The 22,319-nt window shown below is 50.6% G+C and overlaps 1 protein-coding gene across 6 annotated transcripts; it reads left to right on the top strand.

The window, feature by feature from the left end:
* The first annotated feature begins 7,185 nt into the window (after positions 1-7,185).
* LOC106732723 (uncharacterized) lies at positions 7,186-21,399 on the top strand. Of its 6 annotated transcripts, none has more exons than XM_075912855.1 (5): positions 7,186-7,295; positions 11,736-11,936; positions 15,537-15,737; positions 16,736-16,849; positions 17,133-21,399. In XM_075912855.1, the coding sequence occupies exons 2-5, from the start codon at positions 11,750-11,752 to the stop codon at positions 18,836-18,838; spliced, it is 2,208 nt and encodes a 735-aa protein (XP_075768970.1). In that variant the 5' UTR covers positions 7,186-7,295; positions 11,736-11,749; the 3' UTR covers positions 18,839-21,399. The 6 variants fall into 6 exon arrangements, with proteins under 6 accessions (XP_075768970.1, XP_075768971.1, XP_075768972.1 ...); XM_075912856.1 differs by having other exon boundaries at positions 17,136-21,399; XM_075912857.1 differs by having other exon boundaries at positions 16,781-16,849.
* The last annotated feature ends 920 nt before the right edge of the window (positions 21,400-22,319 follow it).

Below are 22,319 nucleotides of genomic sequence, written 5' to 3' on the forward strand. Positions count from 1 at the left end.
AAGGCAGGCTCACCCATGCCCTTGCCCTATAACACTCCCTAAAGCTGCAAGAAAACTCAATCCCATGTCCTGTGGAGAAAGGATACAGAATGGTATATGGAGAACCCTGACATCAGCACCCCTCTTTTTCCTCCCCTGCCCTGCACACAAAGCAGGAGACTCCCAGGCGGAGTGTCAGCTGCAAGGCAAAGTGCAGGACATGCACAGCAGTGGGGGGGAGGGGCGGCTGAAATGCTGACACTTGATATCTTCTTGGCCACACCAGTCAGGATCACCTGACAGAGGCTACAAGATATACCAGTATATCCCTATCTACTGGTTGGTGACCTCTGCCTCAGAACGAGTGTCTGGCCAGGGGTAATGTGTCATGTCACTACAGGTACAGCCCTGCTCCACCCAGCATAGTACAAGGGCACTGCTTACAAACTGACTTAATTCGAATTAGTTAATTCTAACTAAGCTAATTTGAACTAGTGCATCTAGACCTAAAAACTAGTTGGAAAGCATTTTGCTAATTCAAACTAGCATGTCCACATTGAGTGGACCCTGAACCGAGGTTAAGGATGGCTGGAAGCAGTGCCCGCAGAGCATCAGGTTAGGACTTAGAGCGTGGAGCTGTTGTCTCAGGCAAGCCGAGGGCTGTGCTTAAAGGGACCCGACCACCACCCCGGACAGACAGTTCTCAGGGGTTCCCCGCTTGCAAAGCAGTCCTGTCTTGGAGTGCCCTAAGGGCCCACACTCGGCACATCACAGCACTCGGCCATCAGCCTGGATGCACTTGCTGCAGGCTGCCATCCAGGGGGGAGGGGGAGTCAATCGGGGGGCTGCAGGAGAGCTTCCACCCCGAGGAGCCCGCAGAGCCACCCCAGTCCTCCCCATCGGGGGCTCGTACCCCATTCCTCCTTCACCTCCTCCCACTTACCCCTCCCTAGCCCCCCTTCCTGATGTACAAAATAAAGGACACATGTGTTCAAAAATAGAAACTCTCTTTATTGAACAAAACTCGGGGAGACTGGGAAAAGGAGGTGGGAGAGTGGAAGAAAGAGGGTGGGAGAGGGGAGGAGGAAACCTGGGAGGAGGGAGCTGGAAGGGGGAAGCCAGGGGAAGAAGGAGGAGGGGAAGTATCAAACTATGGTACGCCATATCTTCAGTACTGTGTACAGATGTGATCTCCTCACCCCAGAAAAGACATTTTGGCCTTGGAAAGGGTTCAGAAAAGAGCAACTAAAATGATCAGGGGTTTGAAACAGGTCCCATATGAAGAGAGGCTAAAGAGACTGGGACTTTTCAGCTTACAAAAGAGGAGACTGAGAGGGGATATGATAGAGGTCTCTAAAAGCATGAGTGGTGTGGAAAGGGTGCATAAAGAAAAGTTCTTCATTAGTTCCCATAATAGAAGGACTAGAGGACACCAAATGAAATGAATGGGTAGCAGGCTTCAAACTTATAAAAGAAAGTTCTTCTTCACAAAGCAAAGAGTCAACCTGTGGAACTCCTTGCTGCAGGAGGCTGTGAAGGCTAGAACTAGAACCGAGTTTAAAGAGAAGTTAGATAAAGTCATGGAGGTTGGGTCCATGGAGTGGTATTAGCCAGGGGGTAGAAATGGTGTCCCTGGCCTCTGTTTGTGGAAGGCTGGAGGTGGATGGCATGAGACAAATGGCTTGGTTGTTGTCTTCGGTCCATCCCCTCCAGGGTACCTAGTGTGGGCCGCTGTTGGCAGACAGGCTACTAGGCTAGATGGACCTTTGGTCTGACCCAGTATGGTCATTCTTATGTTCTTATGTTCTAAGCTCAGGTCTCAGGGTCGGGGGTCTCACTGGACCACCTTGATTTTCATGCAAACCTGCTCCTTGGTGGCCAGGCTGGCAGCTATCCTGCCCTAGACAGACACTTTCCTGTGCCTAGTGCGGAGGTCGTGGATGAGGTCCACGATCTCTGCACTATACCAGGTGGGTGCCCGCCTCTTGCAGCCCCGGGCAGGCTCCTAGGAGCTGCCAGCCTGGTCCCGGAAAGAGGCGGAGGGCTGGGGGGCAGCGGGTGGCTGGCTTGTGTCGTGCCGTGCCGTGCCAGGTGCAGGGTCTGCTGGCTGGGTGCTGGGAGGCTTTCACCTGGCACGGTCACCATAGCCAGACCGTGGCCCTTTAAGGACTCCGGGGCCAGGAGGGGGGCAGAAGAGTTTCCCTGGCTTGGCCCAGAGTGGCCACCAGGACAAGCTGGGAAGGGCTAGCCTCCAACTAGCTACACAGCCCTTAATTCGAACTACTTAATTCGAACTAGGCGTTAGTCTTCGTAGAATGAGGTTTACCTAGTTCGATTTAAGCACTCCACTAGTTCAAATTAAGTTCGAACTAGCGGCTTGTATGTGTAGCGCCTATGAAAGTTAATTCGAACTAATGGCTGTTAGTTCGAATTAACTTTGTAGTGTAGACATACCCTTATCTATGTTCCCTCAAACTCTGTGTCACACATTTTGAGAATTTAAAAGAATCTCTTATCACTGTATATCTACATGAAGTCTCATAATGGTTCCCAATCTGGTTTTTATCTGCTGATGTGATTTCCTGAATTGCACTTGCTTCTTTAAACCATTTTAATTATAGTTTTGCACTTTTACAAATGTTATTTCCATTACTCCGAATACATTGTCCTTTATCTGTATTATCACTTTGCAATGCATGTGTTTTTATTTTAATAGCTAATGATCATCCATAAATGTTAAGTAAGTAGTTGTTATTGGTTTTAGGAATTCCAGCTTTGTGTCTATTGTAGCACTTGCTATGATTTTTGTACTTTGATTTGTAATTAAGACTTTTTAATACTACAGCAGAGGCATAGCAAAGGGGGATTTGGCTGGGGAGGAGATGCTGGGTTGCTTAGCTCTGAAGGAGGGAGATTTAGTGGAGGGCTCTGGGGTTGCTTGTCTCTGAAGGCAGGGGATTTGGTTGGTGGGGGTGGGGGGCTCTGGGTTTGCCTGTCTCTGAGGGAGGGGGATTTGGTTGTGGGAGGTGCTTGGGGTGCCTGGCTCTGGCATCAGCTGGTAGAAAACCTGCCAGTCTCCAGGCAGGCCAGGGCCAAGGGGCATGGAGCAGAGGGTGGGGGGCAATGGCAGGGGGAGACTACAAGTGGGGGGTGGATCTTGAGAGGAAGAGGTAGCTCAGGAGCATTTTGGGTGGGTGGGACAGTGTGTGTGGGGGGGCCTTGGGGCAAAAGCAGCAGGGTGGGGGATCATGGGTCTGGGTGCTTGTGCCCCCCAATCCCACATTTTGTTCAGCAGTGCCCACCCAAGGCAAGGGACAGCACATGTTAAAGACCCAGAGTAAAGTGATGGCTTGGCTGGTGGGGAAGCGAGAAGAGCTTTGTCATTTGTGAACTCCGCCCGCAAGTGCTGTGAGTGGAGGCATGGGGAGTCCCTTCCCCATACACTGAATTTGCCAGTGACCTGCCGCCTGGCACCCAGTTCCCTATCCACTGACTTCCAGCCACTCACCCACCTGTGACTGGACTGCCTCACTTGATTGCATCCAGACACAAAACACTATCAAGCAACTGATGGCACCATCCACCCACTGGAATGGTACCAAGCCCGCGTGACCAAGGCAAGACTTGTCCTTGCCAGCCCTTGCTCCGCCCATTGGTAACACTCAGGGTGTGTCTAATCTACATGGCTCCATCGACGGAGCCATGTAGATGAGGCTGATTGGCAGAGGGAAATGAAGCCACGATTTAAATAATCGCGGCTTCATTTAAATTTAAATGGCTGCCGCGCTCTGCCAACCAGCTGATGATCAGCTGTTTGTCAGCAGATCGGGGCAGTCTAGTCACTCCCCCATCAACATGAAAGCCCTTTGTCGACCTCCCCGGTAAACCTCATCCCACGAGGCATAAGGAGGGAGGTTGACAAAGGGCTTTCATGTCAATGGGGGAGCGTCTAGACTGCTCTGATCTGCCGACAAACAGCTGGTCGTCAGCTGGTTGGCAGAGCGTGGCAGCCATTTAAATTTAAATGAAGCCGCGATTATTTAAATTGCGGCTTCATTTCCCTCTGCCAATCAGCCTCATCTACATGGCTCCGTCGATGGAGCCATGTAGCTTAGACACACCCTGAGTGTTACCAATGGGCGGAGCAAGGGCTGGCAAGGACAAGTCTTGCCTTGGTCACGCGGCTTCATTTCCCTCTGCCGATCAGCCTCATCTACATGGCTCTGTCAATGGAGCCATGTAGTTTAGACACATCCCCAGAGGGCTTTAGTGAGGAGGACCACATTGTTCCCATTTTACAGCTGGGGAAACTGAGGCACAGTGGGGGCTGTGACATGCCTGAGGTCACACACCAGGCTGGACTAGAAGCTCAGTTTCCAGTGGTTCAGGGGCTGTCTACATGGGTAGCAAGGATATGAGTGTAGCACAGATGAGCATAACCTGGCTCGCTGCAATCTGATTAATGTGGGGAACAACCGCAGGGTGGGGGGGCTTCAGCAAGCGATCAAGCCACCCCTGCTCAAAGGAGACAGCGAAGGGCAGAGATGGATATCCGGCAGCCACCTCCTGCCCCCGCTTCTCCCATCCGCTCAGCCCTGCCCCCAGGCTTGCTGAGGCCTATGGGGGGAAAGCTTCAGAACTAGCCAGTTCACTCCCCTCACACTGCAACAGCAGCCTAGAGGCACCACAGGGCCTGCCCTCTGGGTCCCCACAGTGTGGGAGAAAACAGGGCCTGACCTGACCCCCAGTGCAAGGGATCCACTTGAGGGAGGGCCCTAGCACCAAAATCTCACTGGGCCTCTCTAGGAGGCACTGGTTCTGGTTCAGTCCCAGGGCAGGGTGCAGAGGCTGGCTCACGGAGGTATGGATGGGCTCTGGAGATCCATCCCTTCTAGGGGGCACCAGCCCCCATCTAACCCCATGCGGGCAGTATAGAATCAAAGAACATTAGACCTGGAAGCGACCTCGAGAGGTCATCGAGTCCAGTCCTCTGCCCTCATGGCCATTCCACGAGGAGTAATGGCACTTCGAATTAGAGATCCTAATTCAAACTACCTACTCCGTGCCGCGTGTAGCCTGGGCACGGAGTTCGGACTAAGGGACATTTAAAAATGGTGGCGCCCGGGAAGATGCAAATGAAGCCTGGGATATTTAAATCCTGGGCTTCATTTGCAACTTCGAATGCCTACATTAGCCTCCCTAGTTCGAACTAGGGGGCTAGTGTAGACATACCCATAGATACTTGAAAGCTGCTCTCATGTCCCTTTTCGGTCTTCTCTTTTCCAAGGTAAATAAGGCCAATTCCTTCAGCCTTGCCTCATATCTCATGTTCTCTAGACTTTTCATCATTTGTGTTGATCTTCTTTGGACTTTTCCAGTTTCTCCACATTTCCTGAAATGTGGCACCCAGAACTGGACATGATACTCCAGCTGGGGCCTAATATAGATGGCTCATTCCCTGCCTAGGAGACGTGTGACTGGGTGGGTTAATTTCCAGTCCTCCTGTTTATTCTTTTCCTAATCCAGGAGGGCACAGTAGTTCTGATGGGGGCCCTGCAGGAAGGCAGCCTGCACTGCCCCCTGCCTGCCCTGAGACTGCAGGTGTTAAACAGTTGTCCAGCCCACCCTAGAAGTGACTGCTTTTCAGTGTGCCTGAGGCAACACTGCACCAGCAATGGACAGGAGAATGGCTCCTTGGCATGGCTTGCTCATGACTGCTTCAGTCCTGTTGGATGGGCCTCAGCCTCTTTTCTTCCACTCCCCGCTTTGCAATGGGGCTGTAGACTCTGGAGGAGAGGGGTGGAGGCAGGCAGAGGTGTCTCCCTGCAGCAGATGTAGACACGTCTCTGTATTAATCATTTTCTCATTGAAGTTTTTAGCTTTGTATTGAGTCCTTTTACATGAAAACTTTGTATTACATCTTGGTAGAAAAGTCCCTAGGACAGAGGCAGAGACTGTCCCTGTGGGGTGAATGAGGTGGGAATGGATAAGGCAGAAGGTGAGCACCTATGGGCAGTTGCAAAGGTTGGAGAGGGGATGGAAGCCAGATCCAAGATCAATAAGCCCTGGGAAGTGGGCCCATTGAAAGGAGACTGGGCCTGTGGATGCCTTGGGGGGTCAGCAGCAAGGGGCGGCTTTGGGAAGTCCCCTCTTTGGAGGTGAATGTGGCAGCATTGAGACACCACCCAGAAGCAGGCACCGCAGAAACTAACTGCAGATTCATAGGACGGCTCTCACAGATCTTGCACATGCATAAGAGGATAGATCTGCAGAAGGGGGCAGTGGTGTAATGAGGGGGCCGGAGGGGTCAGTTGCCCTGGGCACCATGCTATGGAGGTGCCAATTTAATCCCATTCTGCCCCCACTCCCCTGTCGTCCCTGAGCTCACGTGCTCCTACTCCACCTGCCACCGGCACCTGGAGCCTCCTCCCTGCCGCTCTGCTCCAAGCCCAACCCTCCTCCATCTTGACTGGCAGATTAGTGCATAGGGGAGCCCACCCTCAAACTGTAGGGGGTGGGGAAAGATGCGGCACAAGAAGCGAATTGTGAGTGTTTTTGACCACAATCCCCAGTTCCTCTGAATTTGCAACCCATGGACCAGGAGCAAAAGGCCCCCTCCCAAGGCAAAACACAAGCATCCCCTGAGTCCCTTAGCAAGCAGGGAGCAAACTGTGAGTGTTTTCGACCACAATACCCAGTCCCTCTGAATTTGCAACCAGAAAAGGTGGCAAGTCCTGAGCAGTAGCAACGAATTCCATGTATGCACGACAGAAACTGCAACGGTCGCAAAAATGGAGAGTTGCACTTTCTGTGTATACACCGGGCTGCGGGGAGGTTCCTGCAGGGGCTGGGTCGGTCAGTGTCACGCGACCCGGTCTGTGTGCGGCAGCGGGCTGGGAAACGGGGCTTGGCGGCAGGGCAGGGAACAGCCCCCGCGTTGCTGCAAGGCCCGGCCAAGCACAGAGCGGCCGCGCTTTGGGTCCGTGCGCGGGTTTGTTCGGGGCCGGGCCGGAGTCCGGCTGTGGGAGGGCGGGCGCGTGGCCAGGAACCTCAACAGCTGAGCGCTACCCTGAGCCCGGAGTCTCTGACACCCCCACCCAGCCCCGGCCGGGTTTTCAGTGCCAGCTTCCCCGCGCCCCGTCGCTCCCTGCCCCTTCTCAGGCCCCGCCCACCCCGTTTCGATTGGGCATCAGGTCCGGACCACGCGCAGGCCCGCCTCCGCGGCCATTGCGCATGCGTCATGAGGCGCAGCTTCTGAGGAAGTCGTTGGGGCCGTTAATTGCCGCGCGGCTGCTTGTGAGAAGCTCTGAGTTGAGGTGTGGCGGGGCGGCAGCGTCCGTTGAGCGGGAGCATGCGGGGGAGGTTTTGCCCTGGGACCCAAATCTCGGGCTGCGTGTGGGAAGGGCGGCTCATTGCGGCGATGGGAGGTAGAGACCGCGTGACACCGACACTGGTGGTGTACGGAGAGCTGCTCCCAGGATAAAACTGAGGGGGGAAGGGCGGTGACTTGTTCCCAGGGCTCTGGTGCGCGGAGGATGGGATGGGGGGGGCGGGTCTTTCTCTTCAGGGGCCGCGTAAAATGTGTTTGTGGCGGGAAGATGATGCATGAAATTGCAGTGGAGGCAAATTCTGTGCAGGGGCTAAGCCGACTGTTTGACTGGGGGAGATCCCACAACTGGCTGCAGGGCCCAGAGAGGGGCTAAAGGGTAAAATTGGGGCAGGCAGCAGAGTTAAAAACGGGATCCAGGAGGTGCCTGCCAGGAAAAAATACTCTAGGATGTGTGGAGGGATATTTACAGTGTTTGTAAAAATACGAGAGAAGGGACAGGGAGAAAATCCTCTGCCAAGATGAGGGGTGACAGCACCTACTTCCCAGAGCTGTGTTGGTGGCCAGTGCCTGAGAAGGTGCCTTTTCTGTTCCTGATGGGTGGGTGCTGTGTAAGGGAGTGAGATTAAGGGGGTTGCCTGGGAGAGCAGTTGTTTTGCCTCCTGCCCAGCACTCCAGTTAGTGAGCAGACATCCTGGGTTAAAGGGACAGGACTGGATTTAAGTCTGGCTGCAAGGTCCTGGCTTGTTCTGAAAAATGAGTGAATTGTCTCTTATCTTCTGTCTGTCTCCCCATCAATGCTGGTGGGTCCTGCTACTGTCAGGTCCCTGCTCCCCAGAAGCCCATCCGCCAGTGGGTAATGGGAGGCCAGTGACTGCTACCCCAGCTCATCCATCTGCACAGCCTGTGCTGCATATCAGCATCAGTCAGCACGGCTCTCTTCTCCCCCTCCCCCACATCTCCTGTTCCCGTTGGGCACTGACCACGCTGTCAGCAGCAATGACTGGTCTATGGGAGCAGGGCTCAGCCAGCAGCCAGTGTTTTTGGCCTTGTGCTTCCTCCTCTTCTTGCTGTCCCCACCGTGACCTGCCCTTTGTGCCCTATAGCCCCCTGCTCCTCCATATCCCCCTGCAAGGTGTGGCCCTGCCCATGTGTTGCCCCAGGGAGATGCAATTACAGGTCCCAGGAGAGGGGAGTGTGTCCTCCCTCCTTGCCAGATGGGACTAAGAGGAGAGCACCAGGGTCAGCTCTAGAGATGTAATAGTGTAGTCAGTTAACCAATTAACTGATAAGCAAAACCATATATATTAATATAGACTACATGCTCCTTCCCCCTCCCTGCCCCCCCCCCACTTGCCTGTAAATTTTTTAGCAGGCTGTCCATCAGTGAGGTTCAGGCCTGGATTGAATGGGTTTGAGATCTCCCCCTGCTGCAGCTCTACTTTGAAAGTGTACCAAGAGCCGAGCAGGCAGGCAGCCCAACTCAGTTCTCCCATAGACAGGGCATGCTGCCACCTCAAGCTACTGCCACTTTATCAGAGGTAGCAGCACAGAGTGACAGGCAGTTCATCTGCGAGGGGAGCGCTTTTTAAACCTTGCAGACCAGCTCTTGCCTGGCACCCTGCACTACTGCCTCTGATATAGAGACAGCATAGCCGAGGGCTCCTCAGGAGTCAGGAGCACACTGGCTGCAACACTAGAGCACACTGGCTGCAGGCCCCGCCCCTGGGGAATATAGGATAGTTGACTAACCAATAAGAATTCTTGAGGTTATTCAATTATTCAATTCACCAATATTTAACATCCCCTTTGTGCCCCATAGCCCCCTGCTCCTCCATCTCCCCCTGCAAGGTGTGGCCCTGCCCATGTCTGACAAGCTCTGTCAGACACCCAGACATGTGAGAAAGGTGTAGGGAATGTCCCTCTTGCTCTTTTGAACCCTAAAGCATTAAAGATAAGGAGGCTCCAGCTACATAGTCATTATGCTTAACAGGGATTTGATGTTAATTTGAACATTTCTGCTGCACAGTTCTGATGGATTGCTGTTGAGCTCAATTGAATACGAACTGTTTTACCAGGTGTTTAATATCCAAAATAGGGAAATACAGTCCCCCTCATCCTGGTGCTTTTTCATATCACCAGCCACTTGGGTAGGTTTTGCTTCCTGAATGTTCATCAGAGGCCAGGTTATTAAATGTGAAAGCATCGAGATATGTTATAGAAAAACATTTTGTACTTACATATTTTGGTAATAAGTTTGCATTTCTGTAAGTAATTCCCTGTCCTGCAACCACTGAAGTACCCACCTTGTGTTGCTATTGCTTAATTGTATATACAAATATTTGTCATCGGTACTTCTAATGAGACATTTTTGTGTCAATTTCTCTGTGTGCTACATCTAGTGTTACAATATATTCCAATGAGGCTCTTCACTCTGAGGCTACGTCTACATTGCAGGCTTCTTGAGCAAGAACTGTTTTGTGCACAAGTTCTTGTGCAAGAGCATGCCCACACTGCCATGTGCTTTTGTGCAAGAGATGTGCTTTATAAAGTGCAAGAACATCCATGGTAGTGTGGGCGCTCTCTTGTGCAAGAAATCTCTGATGGCCATTTTAGCCATAGGGCTTTCTTGCACAAGAAACCCCTGTTACCTGTCCACATTGCCGCCTTGTGGAAGAGCTCTTGCACAAGAGGGCTTATTCCTAGTGGGGAGAGGAATAATTCTTCCACAAAAAGCCCGGTTTTCCAACAATTTACTGTAAAGGTTCTTGCTCAAGAATGCACGTGCAGTATAGATGCTCTGCAAGTTTTTGCGCAAGAACAGCTGCTCTGTGTTTCCAAATCTTGGTTTTTTAAATGAATTTTTTTTGGCAAGGATCCAGAGTAGAGATGTAAGGGACTAGTCAAGTCATCATCTACCTGACCAGCATGTGCTTATTGGGTAGTCAAGTCACTACTCAACTTCCCTCCCTCCTTGCAATGGGGCAACAATGCTGGAGCTGGGGGAAGCCAGCTTGAGTGGTGTGGGGGAGGCAGAGGCACAGTGGAGAAGGAGTGTGAGCTAGGAATCAGCTGTCCCAGCTCATGTCCAGTCCCAGATGCTGCAAATCTGCTGTTGAAAGAGAGGCGCTCTCACTCAATTTAAAAAGAAGAGGCTCAGCGTCTGGGAACTGGCGTTAGCCAGGACAGCTGATTTTCGGCTTGCACCTGGTTCCCCATTGTGCCTCTGTCTTTTAAATGTAGTAAGAGCCAGTGCATGGTGTATTCAGGGCAGGGGAGCCAGACTGGGGCGGCAGTTGGGAAGAGGCTGAAGAGGGGAGCAGGGTATGTGAGGTGGGGGCAGAAGAGGGATAAAGGGAACGCTGAAGGAACATGGGAGATTTAGGGGAGACTTATGGGGTGGATGAGTGCAGGGGTGCAATGGAATGAAACTCTGAGGAGGGGTCATAGGGAGGGAAAGAGAGAATGTGGAGAGGAAAGGCAGGGAGGTGACTGTGGGAGCAAGAGTAGCCTGGCTGGGGAAGGGAGAGACAGAGGTAGTACAGAAGGGGAGAGAGAGATACAATGGCAGCTCTCCCACCTCATGGGGCAGGAGGGGAGAAGGCACAGGTGACTGGTGGTAGCAATAGGGGGCACCAGCTCCTGTGTCCCTGACAATATTTCATTTACTAAATAGGGAACCCCAAATGCCCCCTGATCCTGTGGGTGCCCTTCCCTCTGCAGGTACCAGTTGACCACCCAGCAGCGAGAAGGGAATTCTTTCTCTGATTTATTTTAAATGTAGATATTGGCAGGGCTCGACAAATAATACAATCTACTCACCACGGGCGAGTACATAGTAACTCGGAAGAGCCGGGTTCAGGTGATCTGCACATGCACAGAATGATCTGTGCATGTACAGATCGCCGGACAGCGCTGCTGGCAAGCAGGGCTCGCCACAGTTCGGCGAGCCCTGGATATTGGTACTCTCTGATCCATTATGGACTGGCAACATTTCATTTACATATTTCATATTTGATATTTACATATTAAATATGCAGAGAAAATGTTCCCGGTCTGCTTGAGTCTGTGCTCCAAATAAATGCAGGAAAATGAGGCATTTTAGCTTCAGGAACTAAATTTAGACACCTACATCCATGTTCATGCAGCATAATTAGTGGCTTCCTTCTTGAAAGCATGCATGTTCAGAACTGAATCCCATTGTTACAAGCACAGTAATCTTGAAACTCAAGACAGGTATTGAGAGAAATAAATGGGGATTTGGGATCTAACTTGAATGTGCTGTTTATGGAATATTTAGATTCAGCATTTACCCAAAATGGCAGTCTAGCATGTGTGTCACCAGGGACAGAGTCTGGGCAGACTGGGGCTGTGAAAAGGAAGAAAGCCCCTTCTGAAATGTCTCCAATTGCCCTTTTCCCCCTGACAGGCTGCAGAACTCCCATGTCTGTCTCCAGCTCAGCCCCTGGCCTGCAGACCCAGGGACAGGAAATGGCTGTGGCTGAGCCGGTGAGCTTCGAGGAGGTGGCTGTGTATTTCTCTGAGGCGGAATGGGCTCTGCTGGACCCGGGCCAGAGAGCCCTCTACAGGGATGTGATGCAGGAGAATTATGAGGCTGTGAACTGGCTGGGTAAGGATTCTTGTCCACACGGGTAAAAAGTTGGCATGGCTCTGAAGCAGCTGGGTTAGATTTGGCACAGGGTCCCTTATTGTTCCAACTCCCAATTTCAGGAGTATATGCCCCAATAATCCTGGCTCCTGTGTGAGAAACACTCCCCTCCATGCCCCCTACTGGGAAAGCCATTTTGGAGACGTAACAGTGGTGCTGCTCTTTCCACACCCCGGGTCTCCATGTGCTTCCCACCATCTTGCGCTTTACCTTGGTCAGAGGTGTGAGTGGAAGCGCCCAGGCAGGAACAGCAGGTACCAGAGTTGTGGGGATGGGTGCAACTACTGTTAGTGCCTGCAGGTCCCCTTGTGCTATTGTGCTGAGTCCCTAGAAGGAAGGCTCCGACTCAGAGTCCTTTCCTGCCTCTGGTAGATTCTGTGCAGCCCAGAGGGGCACCAAATTGCAGGCCTGACTGGCCACAAGAACAGACTGAGAAACCATAGAAGAGCTGCTGGCAGAGTAGAACTGAGGCTGCAGAGGGGGAGCTGAGCTGCAGCAACACCCACAAGCAGCAGAGAAGCAGCACAGCTCATCTGTCCCCTGGTTGGCCACAAGAACAGCCTGGTACTGCCCTGGCCAGCTGTGGGAGCGATTCCCCTCTTGCTCCTGTTCAGCACTGACTGCGCTGCCCACAGAAATCATGTGTCCGTGGGAACCGTTTTCAGGCAGGCGCTCATGAATTTTTCCCTCTGTTGCCTTCCTATTAGCCTTTGCATCCTTCCCCTCTTGCTGGTCCTACCCCTTCATGCCCCGTAGCCCTCTGCTCCTCCATGTCCCTCTGCAGGGTGTGGTCCTGCCCATATGCTGCCCCAGAAAGATGTGATTCCAGGTATGAGGAGAGGAGTGTGTGTTCTCTCTCCTTGCCAGACTGAGCTCAGAGGAGAGCACTAGGGTCAGCTCTAGGCATGTAATAGTGTAGTCAATTAAGCAAAAGCTTATAGGTTAATTGGTTATCAGTTAATTTTATAGACTACATGCATTCTCTGTCCCCCACTTGCCAGTAAATTTTTTAGCAGGCTGGCCAGCAATCCAGCTCAGTCCTGGCTTGAAATGGGTCTGAGACCTCTCTCTGCTGCAGCTCTGCATAAAAAGTGTATTAGGAGGTGAGTGAGCAGGCAGCCTGGCTCAGTTCTCGCTCGGACTGCATCCAGGAACTCAGACCCCTCCCCTAGACAGAGGCTGCTGCCACCCTGTGCTACTGCCTCTTTATCAGAGGTAGCACCACAGGGCTACAGGCAGCTGATCTGCAAGAGGAGCTACATTTTAAACTGGTCCCCCTCACAGACCAGGTCCTGCCTGACACGATGCACTGCTGCCTCTGATACAGAAGCAGCAGCATGGAGTTGCAGGGGGCTCCTCAGGAGCGAGACTGGAACACACTGGCTGCCAGCCCCGCCCCAATAAGAATTTTTGAGGTTACTCTACTATTCAATTAATGGATATTTAACATCCCATCACATGCATCTGACGAAGTGGGTCTTTGCCCACGAAAGCTTATGCTCCAACACTTCAGTTAGTCTGTAAGGTGCCACAGGACTCCTTGCCGCTTTAACATCCCTAGTCAGCTCTGCCCGACACCCAAGCATGTGAGAGGAATGTAGGGGGTGTCGACCTTGCCTTTTTTGAACCCTCAAGCCTTAAAGATAAGAAGGCTACAGCTACACAGTCATTATGCTTAACAGGGAAACTTTGTGCTGCTCAGTTCTGATGGATTGCCACTGAGCTCAGTTGAATACGAGTTGTTTTACCAGGTGTCCAGTATCTAAAATAGGGAAATACGGTCATCCTCAGCCTGGTGCTTTCTCACATTGTTGGCCACTTTGCTAGATTTTACTTCCTGAATGTTCATCAGAGGCCAAGTTATTATATGTGAAAGCAGTGAGATACTTTAGTAAATCGTTTTGAACTTGCAAACTTATTACTAAAATCTGTATTTCTATAAGTAATTCCCTGTCCTGCAACCACTGGAGTACCCACCTCGTGTTGCTATTACTTAATTGAATATACAAATATTTGGCATTTGTACCTCTGAGACATTTTTGTGTCACAGTTTCTCTGTGTGCTACATCTAGTGTTACAATATATTCCAGTGGTGCTCTTCACTCTGACAGTCCCACTGCTCTGTGTTTCCAAATCCTGGTTTTTAACATGAATTCTTTTTCTTTCTTTTCTTTCTTCCTTGCTTGCTTGAGTAGAGATGTAAGGGACTAGACGAGTCATTGTCTACCTGACCAGCATATGCTTATTGGGTAGTCCAGTCACTACTCAACTAGTCATTCCCCTCCCACCTTGCAATGGGGGAACAATGCCAGAGCTGGGGAGAGCTAGATTGAGTGATGAGGGGAAGGCAGAGGCACAGCGGAAGACAGGTGTGAGCCAGGAATCAGCTGTCCCAGCTCATGCCTAGTCCCAGATGCTGCAACTCTGGTCTTTAAAGGGAGGGGCTTTCACGCCTTTTAAGAAGAGGTGCAGCATCTGGGACATGGCATTAGCTAGGACAGCTAATTCCTGACACACCTGGTCCCCCACTGTGCCTCTGTCTTTTCAATGTAGTAAGAGTTGGTGCAGAGCGTGTGTAGGATGGAGGAGCCAGCCCGGGGGGGGGAGGGCAATCGGGAAGGGGCTGAAAAGGTGAACAGGGATATGTGAGGTGTGGGCAGGAGAAGGATGCAAGAGGTGCTGAAGAGAGATGAGGGATTCAGAGGGATATTTATGGGGTCAATCGGAGCAACGGTGTAATGGAATGAAACTCTGAGGAGGGGTCATAGGGAGGGAAAGGAAAGAGAGGCAGGGAGGTGACTGTGGGAGCAAGAGTAGCTTACCTGGGGAAGGGGCAGACACAGATTGTACAGAAGGGGAGAGGGAGATACAACGGCAGCTCCCCTACCTCATGGGGCAGGAGGAGCGAGGGCAGAGGTGACTGGTGATAGCAATAGGGGGCACCAGATCCTGTGCTCCTGACGGTATTTCATTTACTAAATAGAGAGCCCTAAATGCTCCCCTGATCCTGTGGGTGCCCGTCTGCTGCAGACACCAGTCACCCACCCAGCAGCAAGATGGACATTCTTTGAATTTTTTTTAAATATTGTAGATATTGGTAAACTCTGATCCATTATGGACTGGCAATATTTCATTTGTATATTTGATATTTACATATTAAATATACAGAGAATATGCTCCTTGTCTGCTTGAGTCTGTGCTACAAATAAATGGAGCAAAATGAGACACTTTAGCTGCAGGAACCTACGTTTAGACACCTACATCCATGTGCAGGCAGCATAATTAGTGGTTTATTTCTTGAAAGCACTGGGTGCTCAGAACTGAATCCCATTGTTACAGGCTCAGTAATGTTGAAACTCAAGCCAGATACTGAGAGAAATAAATGTGGATTTGGAATCTAACTTGTGTGTGTTGTTTATGGAATATCTAGACTAAGTAATTTCCTACAGTGATACAGTCTTGCATGTGTGTCACCGGGGTGAAAATCTGGGCAGAATGGGGCTGTGGAAAGGTATAAAGCCCCTTCTGAAATGTCTCCAATTGCCCTTCTCCCCCTGACAGACTGCAGAACACCCATGTCTGTCTCCAGCTCAGCCCATGGCCTGCAGATCCAGGGACAAGAAATGGCTCTGGTGGAGCCGGTGAGCTTCGAGGAGGTAGCTGTGTATTTCTCTGAGAAGGAATGGGCTCTGTTGGACCCAAGCCAGAGAGCCCTCTACAGGGATGTGATGCAGGAGAATTATGAGGCTGTGAGCTGGCTGGGTAAGGATTCCTGTCCCCTTGGTTATCAGAAGCTGGGTGGGCTCTAGAGCAGCTGGGTTGAGTTTGGTACAGGGTCCTCATTGCCCCCACCCCCAATGTCAGGAGTATATGCCACAATAATCCTGGTTCCTGCGTGAGAGAAACCTCTCCTCCATGCCCCGTCCCAGGGGAAGCAGGTTCAGGGACATAACAGTGGTGCTGCTCTTCCCACAGTCAAGGTCTCCATGTGCTTCCTATCATCTTGCCCATGTTTGTCTTGGACGGAGGTGTGACTGGACGGGCCCAGGCAGGAACAGCAGGTCCTAGAGTTGTGGGGCTGTGTGCGGCTGCTGTTAGCGCCTGCAGGGTCCCGTTGTGATGAGCCTGTCTCCACCCTTGCTGGCCTCAGGAACAGCCAGGGACAGGCAATCGGGATCGGGGGTGTCAAGATTAGGCAGGGCCTGAAGCAGTCATCCAAAGGTTCATTTGGTGTTCAAGCAATTTCCCCTGCCTCCTTCTGTCCCAAGTTGAGCATCTGAGCCAAGGAGGAGAGTGAGCTGAGCCCCCCAGCCAGGAGGTTTGTGGACAGAGCCTTTGGGGCTCTCAAGCTCTCCTGAATCCTTTCCCTCTCAGCCCTACTGACCTGCCATATGGCAGCTGCAGTCTGAGCTCTGCCAGCCCTCCCTAGATCTCCCCTTCTGATCAGTGTGTTCCTGTCCTGGGATATGGGGGATGGAACAGGCCATGAGGGAGACTTAGTTGTACTCTAGTGAGTACAGCAGAATGCTCAGCTCCCCTGGGGAATCAGCTGGGCCATTCCTGAGGCCGGGGGGGGGGGGGGGGGGGGATGCACATTTCCTGCAAGTGAGTGTGTCCTGGGATCTTGTATCAGCCAGAACCCAGTTCCTGCAAGGTGAGGTGGGAGCCTCTCAGTGAGCGATTCTGATTCTGGCTCTGGAAGCAGTACTGGCTCAGCCCTAAATGAACAAGATCAATTCTTTTAATTGCTCCCCAAACAGGATTTCCAGATTCCAAACCTCATGTCTTCTCTTGGGTGGACCTAGGGCAAGAGCTGTGTATCCCAGATCTCCAGGGCTGTGAGGACGGGGAGTTTATCAGCGACATCCAGACAGGTGAGCAATCAGCTAAATTGACACAAACTAATTTCTTTGTCCTCACAGCAGATGTCAGTTGTTCATTTTTTATGAAGTCTGTCAGATCCTTCGGTCTGTCCTCAGCTTGACTCTAAGGGTGTTGGGTGGGGAAAGGCTTATGGAGAAGGAGGGTGAACTCAGTTTATGGTTATTCAATCTTTCCAGCCATTCCTTGGGCATGTTCCCCTTTTTCTATTTCTCTTCTAGAGTTTTCTTTCAGCTCAGGAAAGGGAATAATTTCTGTCTGGATTCTCTGTCACAGCAGGTGATGGCTGGCTGAGTGAGAACCATGAGAAGAGTCTTCAGCAGGAAGGACTAGAGCAAATGACTCCATGTGGGATGTTGTTGGGAAGATCTGAAGGGAATGTTTCTCAGAGTCTGGAGGAAGGAGAGACTTGTAAGAGTCAGTGTAGCCCACAAAACGAGCAGGGAAACCATCCAGGAGAGACATTGGATAAATCCAAACGCAGAAGCAGAAGGTTGAAAACAAACACAGAAATGGTTCAACAGAAAATCGCCCATCAACAGTCACCCTGTGCTAGTAGTGACTGTGCAACTCTTATTAAACATGGAAGAGCCCACACAGGAGAGAAACCCTTAAAATGCTCTACTTGTGGGAAAAGCTTTAGACTGCATTCACATCTTCTTAGACATAGTCTTCGCAGAAGGGAGAAGTTCTTCAGCTGCTCAGACTGTGGGGAAAGCATCATTCAGTGTTCAAACCTTGTTAATCATGGGAAGACCGAAGCATTAAAGAAACCTTTCAAGTGCCCCGATTGTGAAAAAAGCTTCAGTCGGAGGTCATACCTTGTTATCCATAGGAGAGCCCACACGAGAGAGAAACATTTCAGCTGCTCTCACTGTAGAAAAAGTTTCAGTTCCAACTCACTCAATACACATTCGAGAGGTCACAAAGAAGAGAAACCCTTCACATGTGCTGACTGCAAAAAAAGCTTCAAGGAGAGGTCACACATTGTTATCCATAAGAAAAATCACACAGGGGATAAACTCTTCAACTGCTCTGACTGTGGGAAAAGCTTCAGTCGAAGCTCAAATCTTCTTGTCCACAGGAGGACCCACACAGGAGAGAAACCTTTCAGCTGTTCTGACTGTGGGAAATGCTTCAGTCACAAGTCCTATCTTGTTATCCATAGGAGAGCCCACACAGGAGAGAAACCCTTTAGCTGCTCTGACTGTGGGAAAAGCTTCAGTGAGCGTTCAATTCTTGTTGCACATAGGAGAACCCACACAGGAGAGAAACCCTTTACCTGCTCTGACTGTGGGAAATGCTTTAGTCAGAGGTCACACCTTGTTAGACATAGGAGAGCCCACACACGAGAGAAACCATTCATCTGCTCTAACTGTGGGAAATGCTTCAAGCAGAGCTCACACCTTGTTAGACATAGGAGAACCCACACAGGAGAGAAACTCTTGAGCTGCTCTGACTGTGGGAAACGCTTCAGTCGAAGCTCAAATCTTCTTGTCCACAGGAGAACCCACACTGGAGAGAAACCCTTTAGCTGCTCTGACTGTGGGAAATGCTTCAGTCACAGGTCATATCTTGTTACCCATAGGAGAACCCACACAGGTGAGAAACCCTTTAGCTGCTCTGACTGTGGGAAAAGCTTCAGTGAGAGTTCAATCCTTGTTGCACATAGAAGAACCCACACAGGGGAGAAACCCTTCAGCTGCTCTGATTGTGGGAAGTGCTTCAATCAGAGACCACACCTTGTTAGACATAGGCGAACCCACACAGGGGAGAGACCCTTCAGCTGCTCTGACTGTGGGAAGTGCTTCAATCAGAGGTCACACCTTGTTAGACACAGGACAACCCACACAGGGGAGAAACCCTTGAGCTCAGAGGTGGCCAACTCATTTAACAAAGAGAATCAAAACAGCCGCAGAAAAAATGTGAACAGCTGCACCAGACTTGTTGAGGGGGGGAAAAAAAGGAGGCTGCCCCTTTAAGAAACAACCTTCAGCTTTTTAGCCAATTTGGACGCCATTTTGAATCACCGCCCCACTGAGCACTGGGCAGCCAGGGTCCTTTTGGGGGGAAGAGGGGGACACAGGAGTGGCTGCATGAGCCATACTTTTGGGGGAGAAGAGCCGCATGTGGCTCATGAGCCATGTGTGGGCTACCCCAGCTTTAGCTGCTCTCCCTGTGGGAAAAGCTTCAGTGAGAGTTCAGTCCTGGTTGCACATAGGAGATCCCACACAGCAGAGAAACCCTTCAGCTGCTCTGACTGAGGAAAATACTTCAATCAGTGGTCACACCTTGTTAGACATAGGAGAACCCACACGGAGAGAAACCCTATTACTAGAGGTGGGCCAGAGCTTCTCAATGGGAAGAATCCAGCCCATCCAAGGCTTCAATCCTGCCTGGGAGTCAGTGCCAGATTCTACCCTTTAATAGATGTGTGCTGTAAGGGAAGGAGCTCAGCCCTACCTCTGTTCCTGCTGCACAGCCATTGGAGATGAGACAGCACTGGTGCTGAGGCTCTACCATACCACTTGTGGCTGGCCCCGGAGGGTGGAGGCACAGCTGCTACTGTACCTCTGGCCTCCAAGGCTGGTTCATGGCCACAGCCATAGAATCTTGTGCCTCCAGGGCTACGTGGCCATGGGAGAGGTGCCTCTGGTGCTGGCCCCGGGCATTGTGGCTGCAGCAGTGATGTCTCTGTCCTTTGGGGCTGGCCCTAGACTGCATGGCTGCCACAGTGTGACTGGAGATATTGCTGCAAACGGGCATGAAACCCAGTAGTGTTCCCCCTCATCCCCAGAGCGCCCTGACTGTAATGCCCTCATTTCCTCCCCGACAAAATCCCCAGCTTGCTCTGACACCCTCCCTTGTTCTTGCACCCTCTCTCCTGGCCACACAATGCCCCTTCCTTTGTTCCCACCACTTGGACAGACATCCTACTCCTAGTCTGCTTCTGCACCCCAGCTCTCTCCCAGCTCCTTCCCGAAGACCCCACTAATTTCTTGAGGCCCTGCCCTGTACAAACCTTTCCACAGACTACCTGTTGCTAATGGAAACTCACCAGTTCATTATATAATTACAGTTGAGCCATTTTCATAGAATCATAGAATACTAGGACTGGAAGGGACCCCGAGAGGTCATTGAGTCCAGTCCCCTGCCCTCATGGTAGGACCAAATATCGTCTAGACCATCCTGATAGACATTTATCTAACCTACTCTTAAATATCTCCACAGGTGGAGATTCCACAACCTCCCTGGGCAATTTATTCCAGTGTTTGACTACCCTGACAGTTAGGAACTTTTTTCTAATGTCCAACCTAAACCTCCCTTGATGTAGTTTAAGCCCATTACTTCTTGTTCTATCCCCAGAGGCCAAGATGAACAAGTTTTCTCCCCCCTCATTATGACACCCTTTTAGATATCTGAAAATGGTTATCATATCCCCCCTCAATCTTCTCTTTTCTAAACTAAACAAACCTAATTCCTTCAGCCTTTCCTCATAGGTCACTTTCTCTAGACCTTTAATGATTCTCATTGCTCTTCTCTAGGCCCTCTCCAATTTCTCCACATCTTTCTTGAAATGCGGTGGCCAGAACTGAACACAACACTCCAATTGAGGCCTAACCAGTGCAGAGTAGAACAGAAGAATAACTTCTTGTGTCTTGCTCACAACACACCTGTTAATGCATCCCAGAATCATGTTTGCTTTCTTTTTAACAGCATCACACTACTGACTCATATTCAACTTGTGGTCCACTATAACCCCTAGATCCCTTTCTGCCGTACTCCTTCCTAGGCAGTCGCTTCCCATTCTATATGTATGAAACTGATGGTTCCTTCCTAAGTGGAGCACTTTGCATTTGTTTTTATTAAACTTCATCCTATTTACCTCAGACCATTTCTCCAATTTGTCCAGGTCATTTTGAATTATGACCCTATCCTCCAGTTTAGTCGCAACCCCTCCCAGCTTGGTATCATCTGCAAACTTAATAAGCATACTTTCTATACCAATATCTAAATCATTGATGAAGTTATTGAACAGAGCCGGTCTGCAGCTGGGGAGTTGTATTTAAATTATTTCACACATTAAGCATTTTAATTTTCTCATGTTTATCAAACTTCATTTTAAATAAAGTAAAATATTTTATGTCCAACATACAACAATTCAATGTTTTTTTTATTGCAGGGGTGGAAAACCTTTTTTGGGCTAGGGGCCACTAACTCACAGAAAAATCAGTTGGGGGAACACACAAGTGAGAAGGGGAAAGAACCTCCAATCCTCAATTATGTGGTCCCCGACTCAGACATCTCAGTCTTGTGCTCACAGGGTGAGGGGAAGGGAATGGGAGGACTGAGGTTCAGGGCTTCCCATAGGCCAGATACACTTTCCTGAGGTTCCAGAATTAGTGGATTTTGTGAACCTCCTTAAGTTCTGGGGTGGAGACAAAAATGTGCTGACCTACCTTTGTGCTGGGTTAGTGCTATGTGTACCACAGAGTTTGCTCCAGTGCTGTGCACTATTTCCAGGCCCTGTAGCTTCTCCCCCCACATACCTGAGGAGGGCATCCAAGAAGCCCTGGGGTTTGGTTCCTGCAGAACCTGGGAGGCAGCTGCAGAAAGTGCTATGTGACTTGCAGCAAAAACCCTGGGAGGCAGCTCCTGCTCCATAGTGAAGACTTCTGTGGTATCCTGAGTCAGGGCAACCAGAGCAAGAAGTGAAAGTGCTTTGCTGTCCCTCAGAGAGGTAGGCAAGGAAGCAGGGAAACCTGAGAGCTGGTTGTCCAGGGCGATCCCTTTAAGTCTCCAACAGCAGCCACACAAGGTAGCTACTGATCTGATGCCCTGCATGAGCTGGTTCTGGGTGGCCTTAAGTGCAATAGAATGTCCAGTCAGTATGGATGTGCTATTTCAAAATAGCAAAGTGCTATCTTGAAGCACATTTTGGCTATGTCTACACTGCAGGTTTCTTGCACAAGAACTGTTTTGTGCAAGAGTTTCTGTGCAGAAGATCTTGCATAGGAGCATGTCCACACTGCCATGTGCTTTTGCACAAAAGATGTGCTTTTTGCACTAGAGCGTCCATGGCAGTGTGGATGCTCTCTTGCACAAAGAAGCTCTCATGGCCATTTTAGCCATAGAAACCCCTGTTGTCCATACACACTGCCTTCTTGTGCAAGAGGGCTTATTCCTCATGGGGAAAGGAATACCTCTTGTGCAAGAAGCTCTCTGTTCTGATGCCTTACTCTAAATTTACCTGTACAAGAACGCACATGCAGTGTAGACACTCCTCAAGTTTTTATGCAAGACCGGCCATTCTTGTGCAAAAAGCCTAAAATGTAGACAGTCTGTCTGTAGACATACTATTTTGAAACAAGCTATTCTAGAACAACTTATTCTGAAATAATGCTTCTGCATTGACATAGCCTGAGTAACCTGGTGGGTCACAGTTGCTGTGACATCTTTCAA

Source organism: Pelodiscus sinensis, chromosome 31 (genome assembly GCF_049634645.1).
Source record: "Pelodiscus sinensis isolate JC-2024 chromosome 31, ASM4963464v1, whole genome shotgun sequence".
Lineage (NCBI taxonomy): Eukaryota > Metazoa > Chordata > Testudines > Trionychidae > Pelodiscus > Pelodiscus sinensis.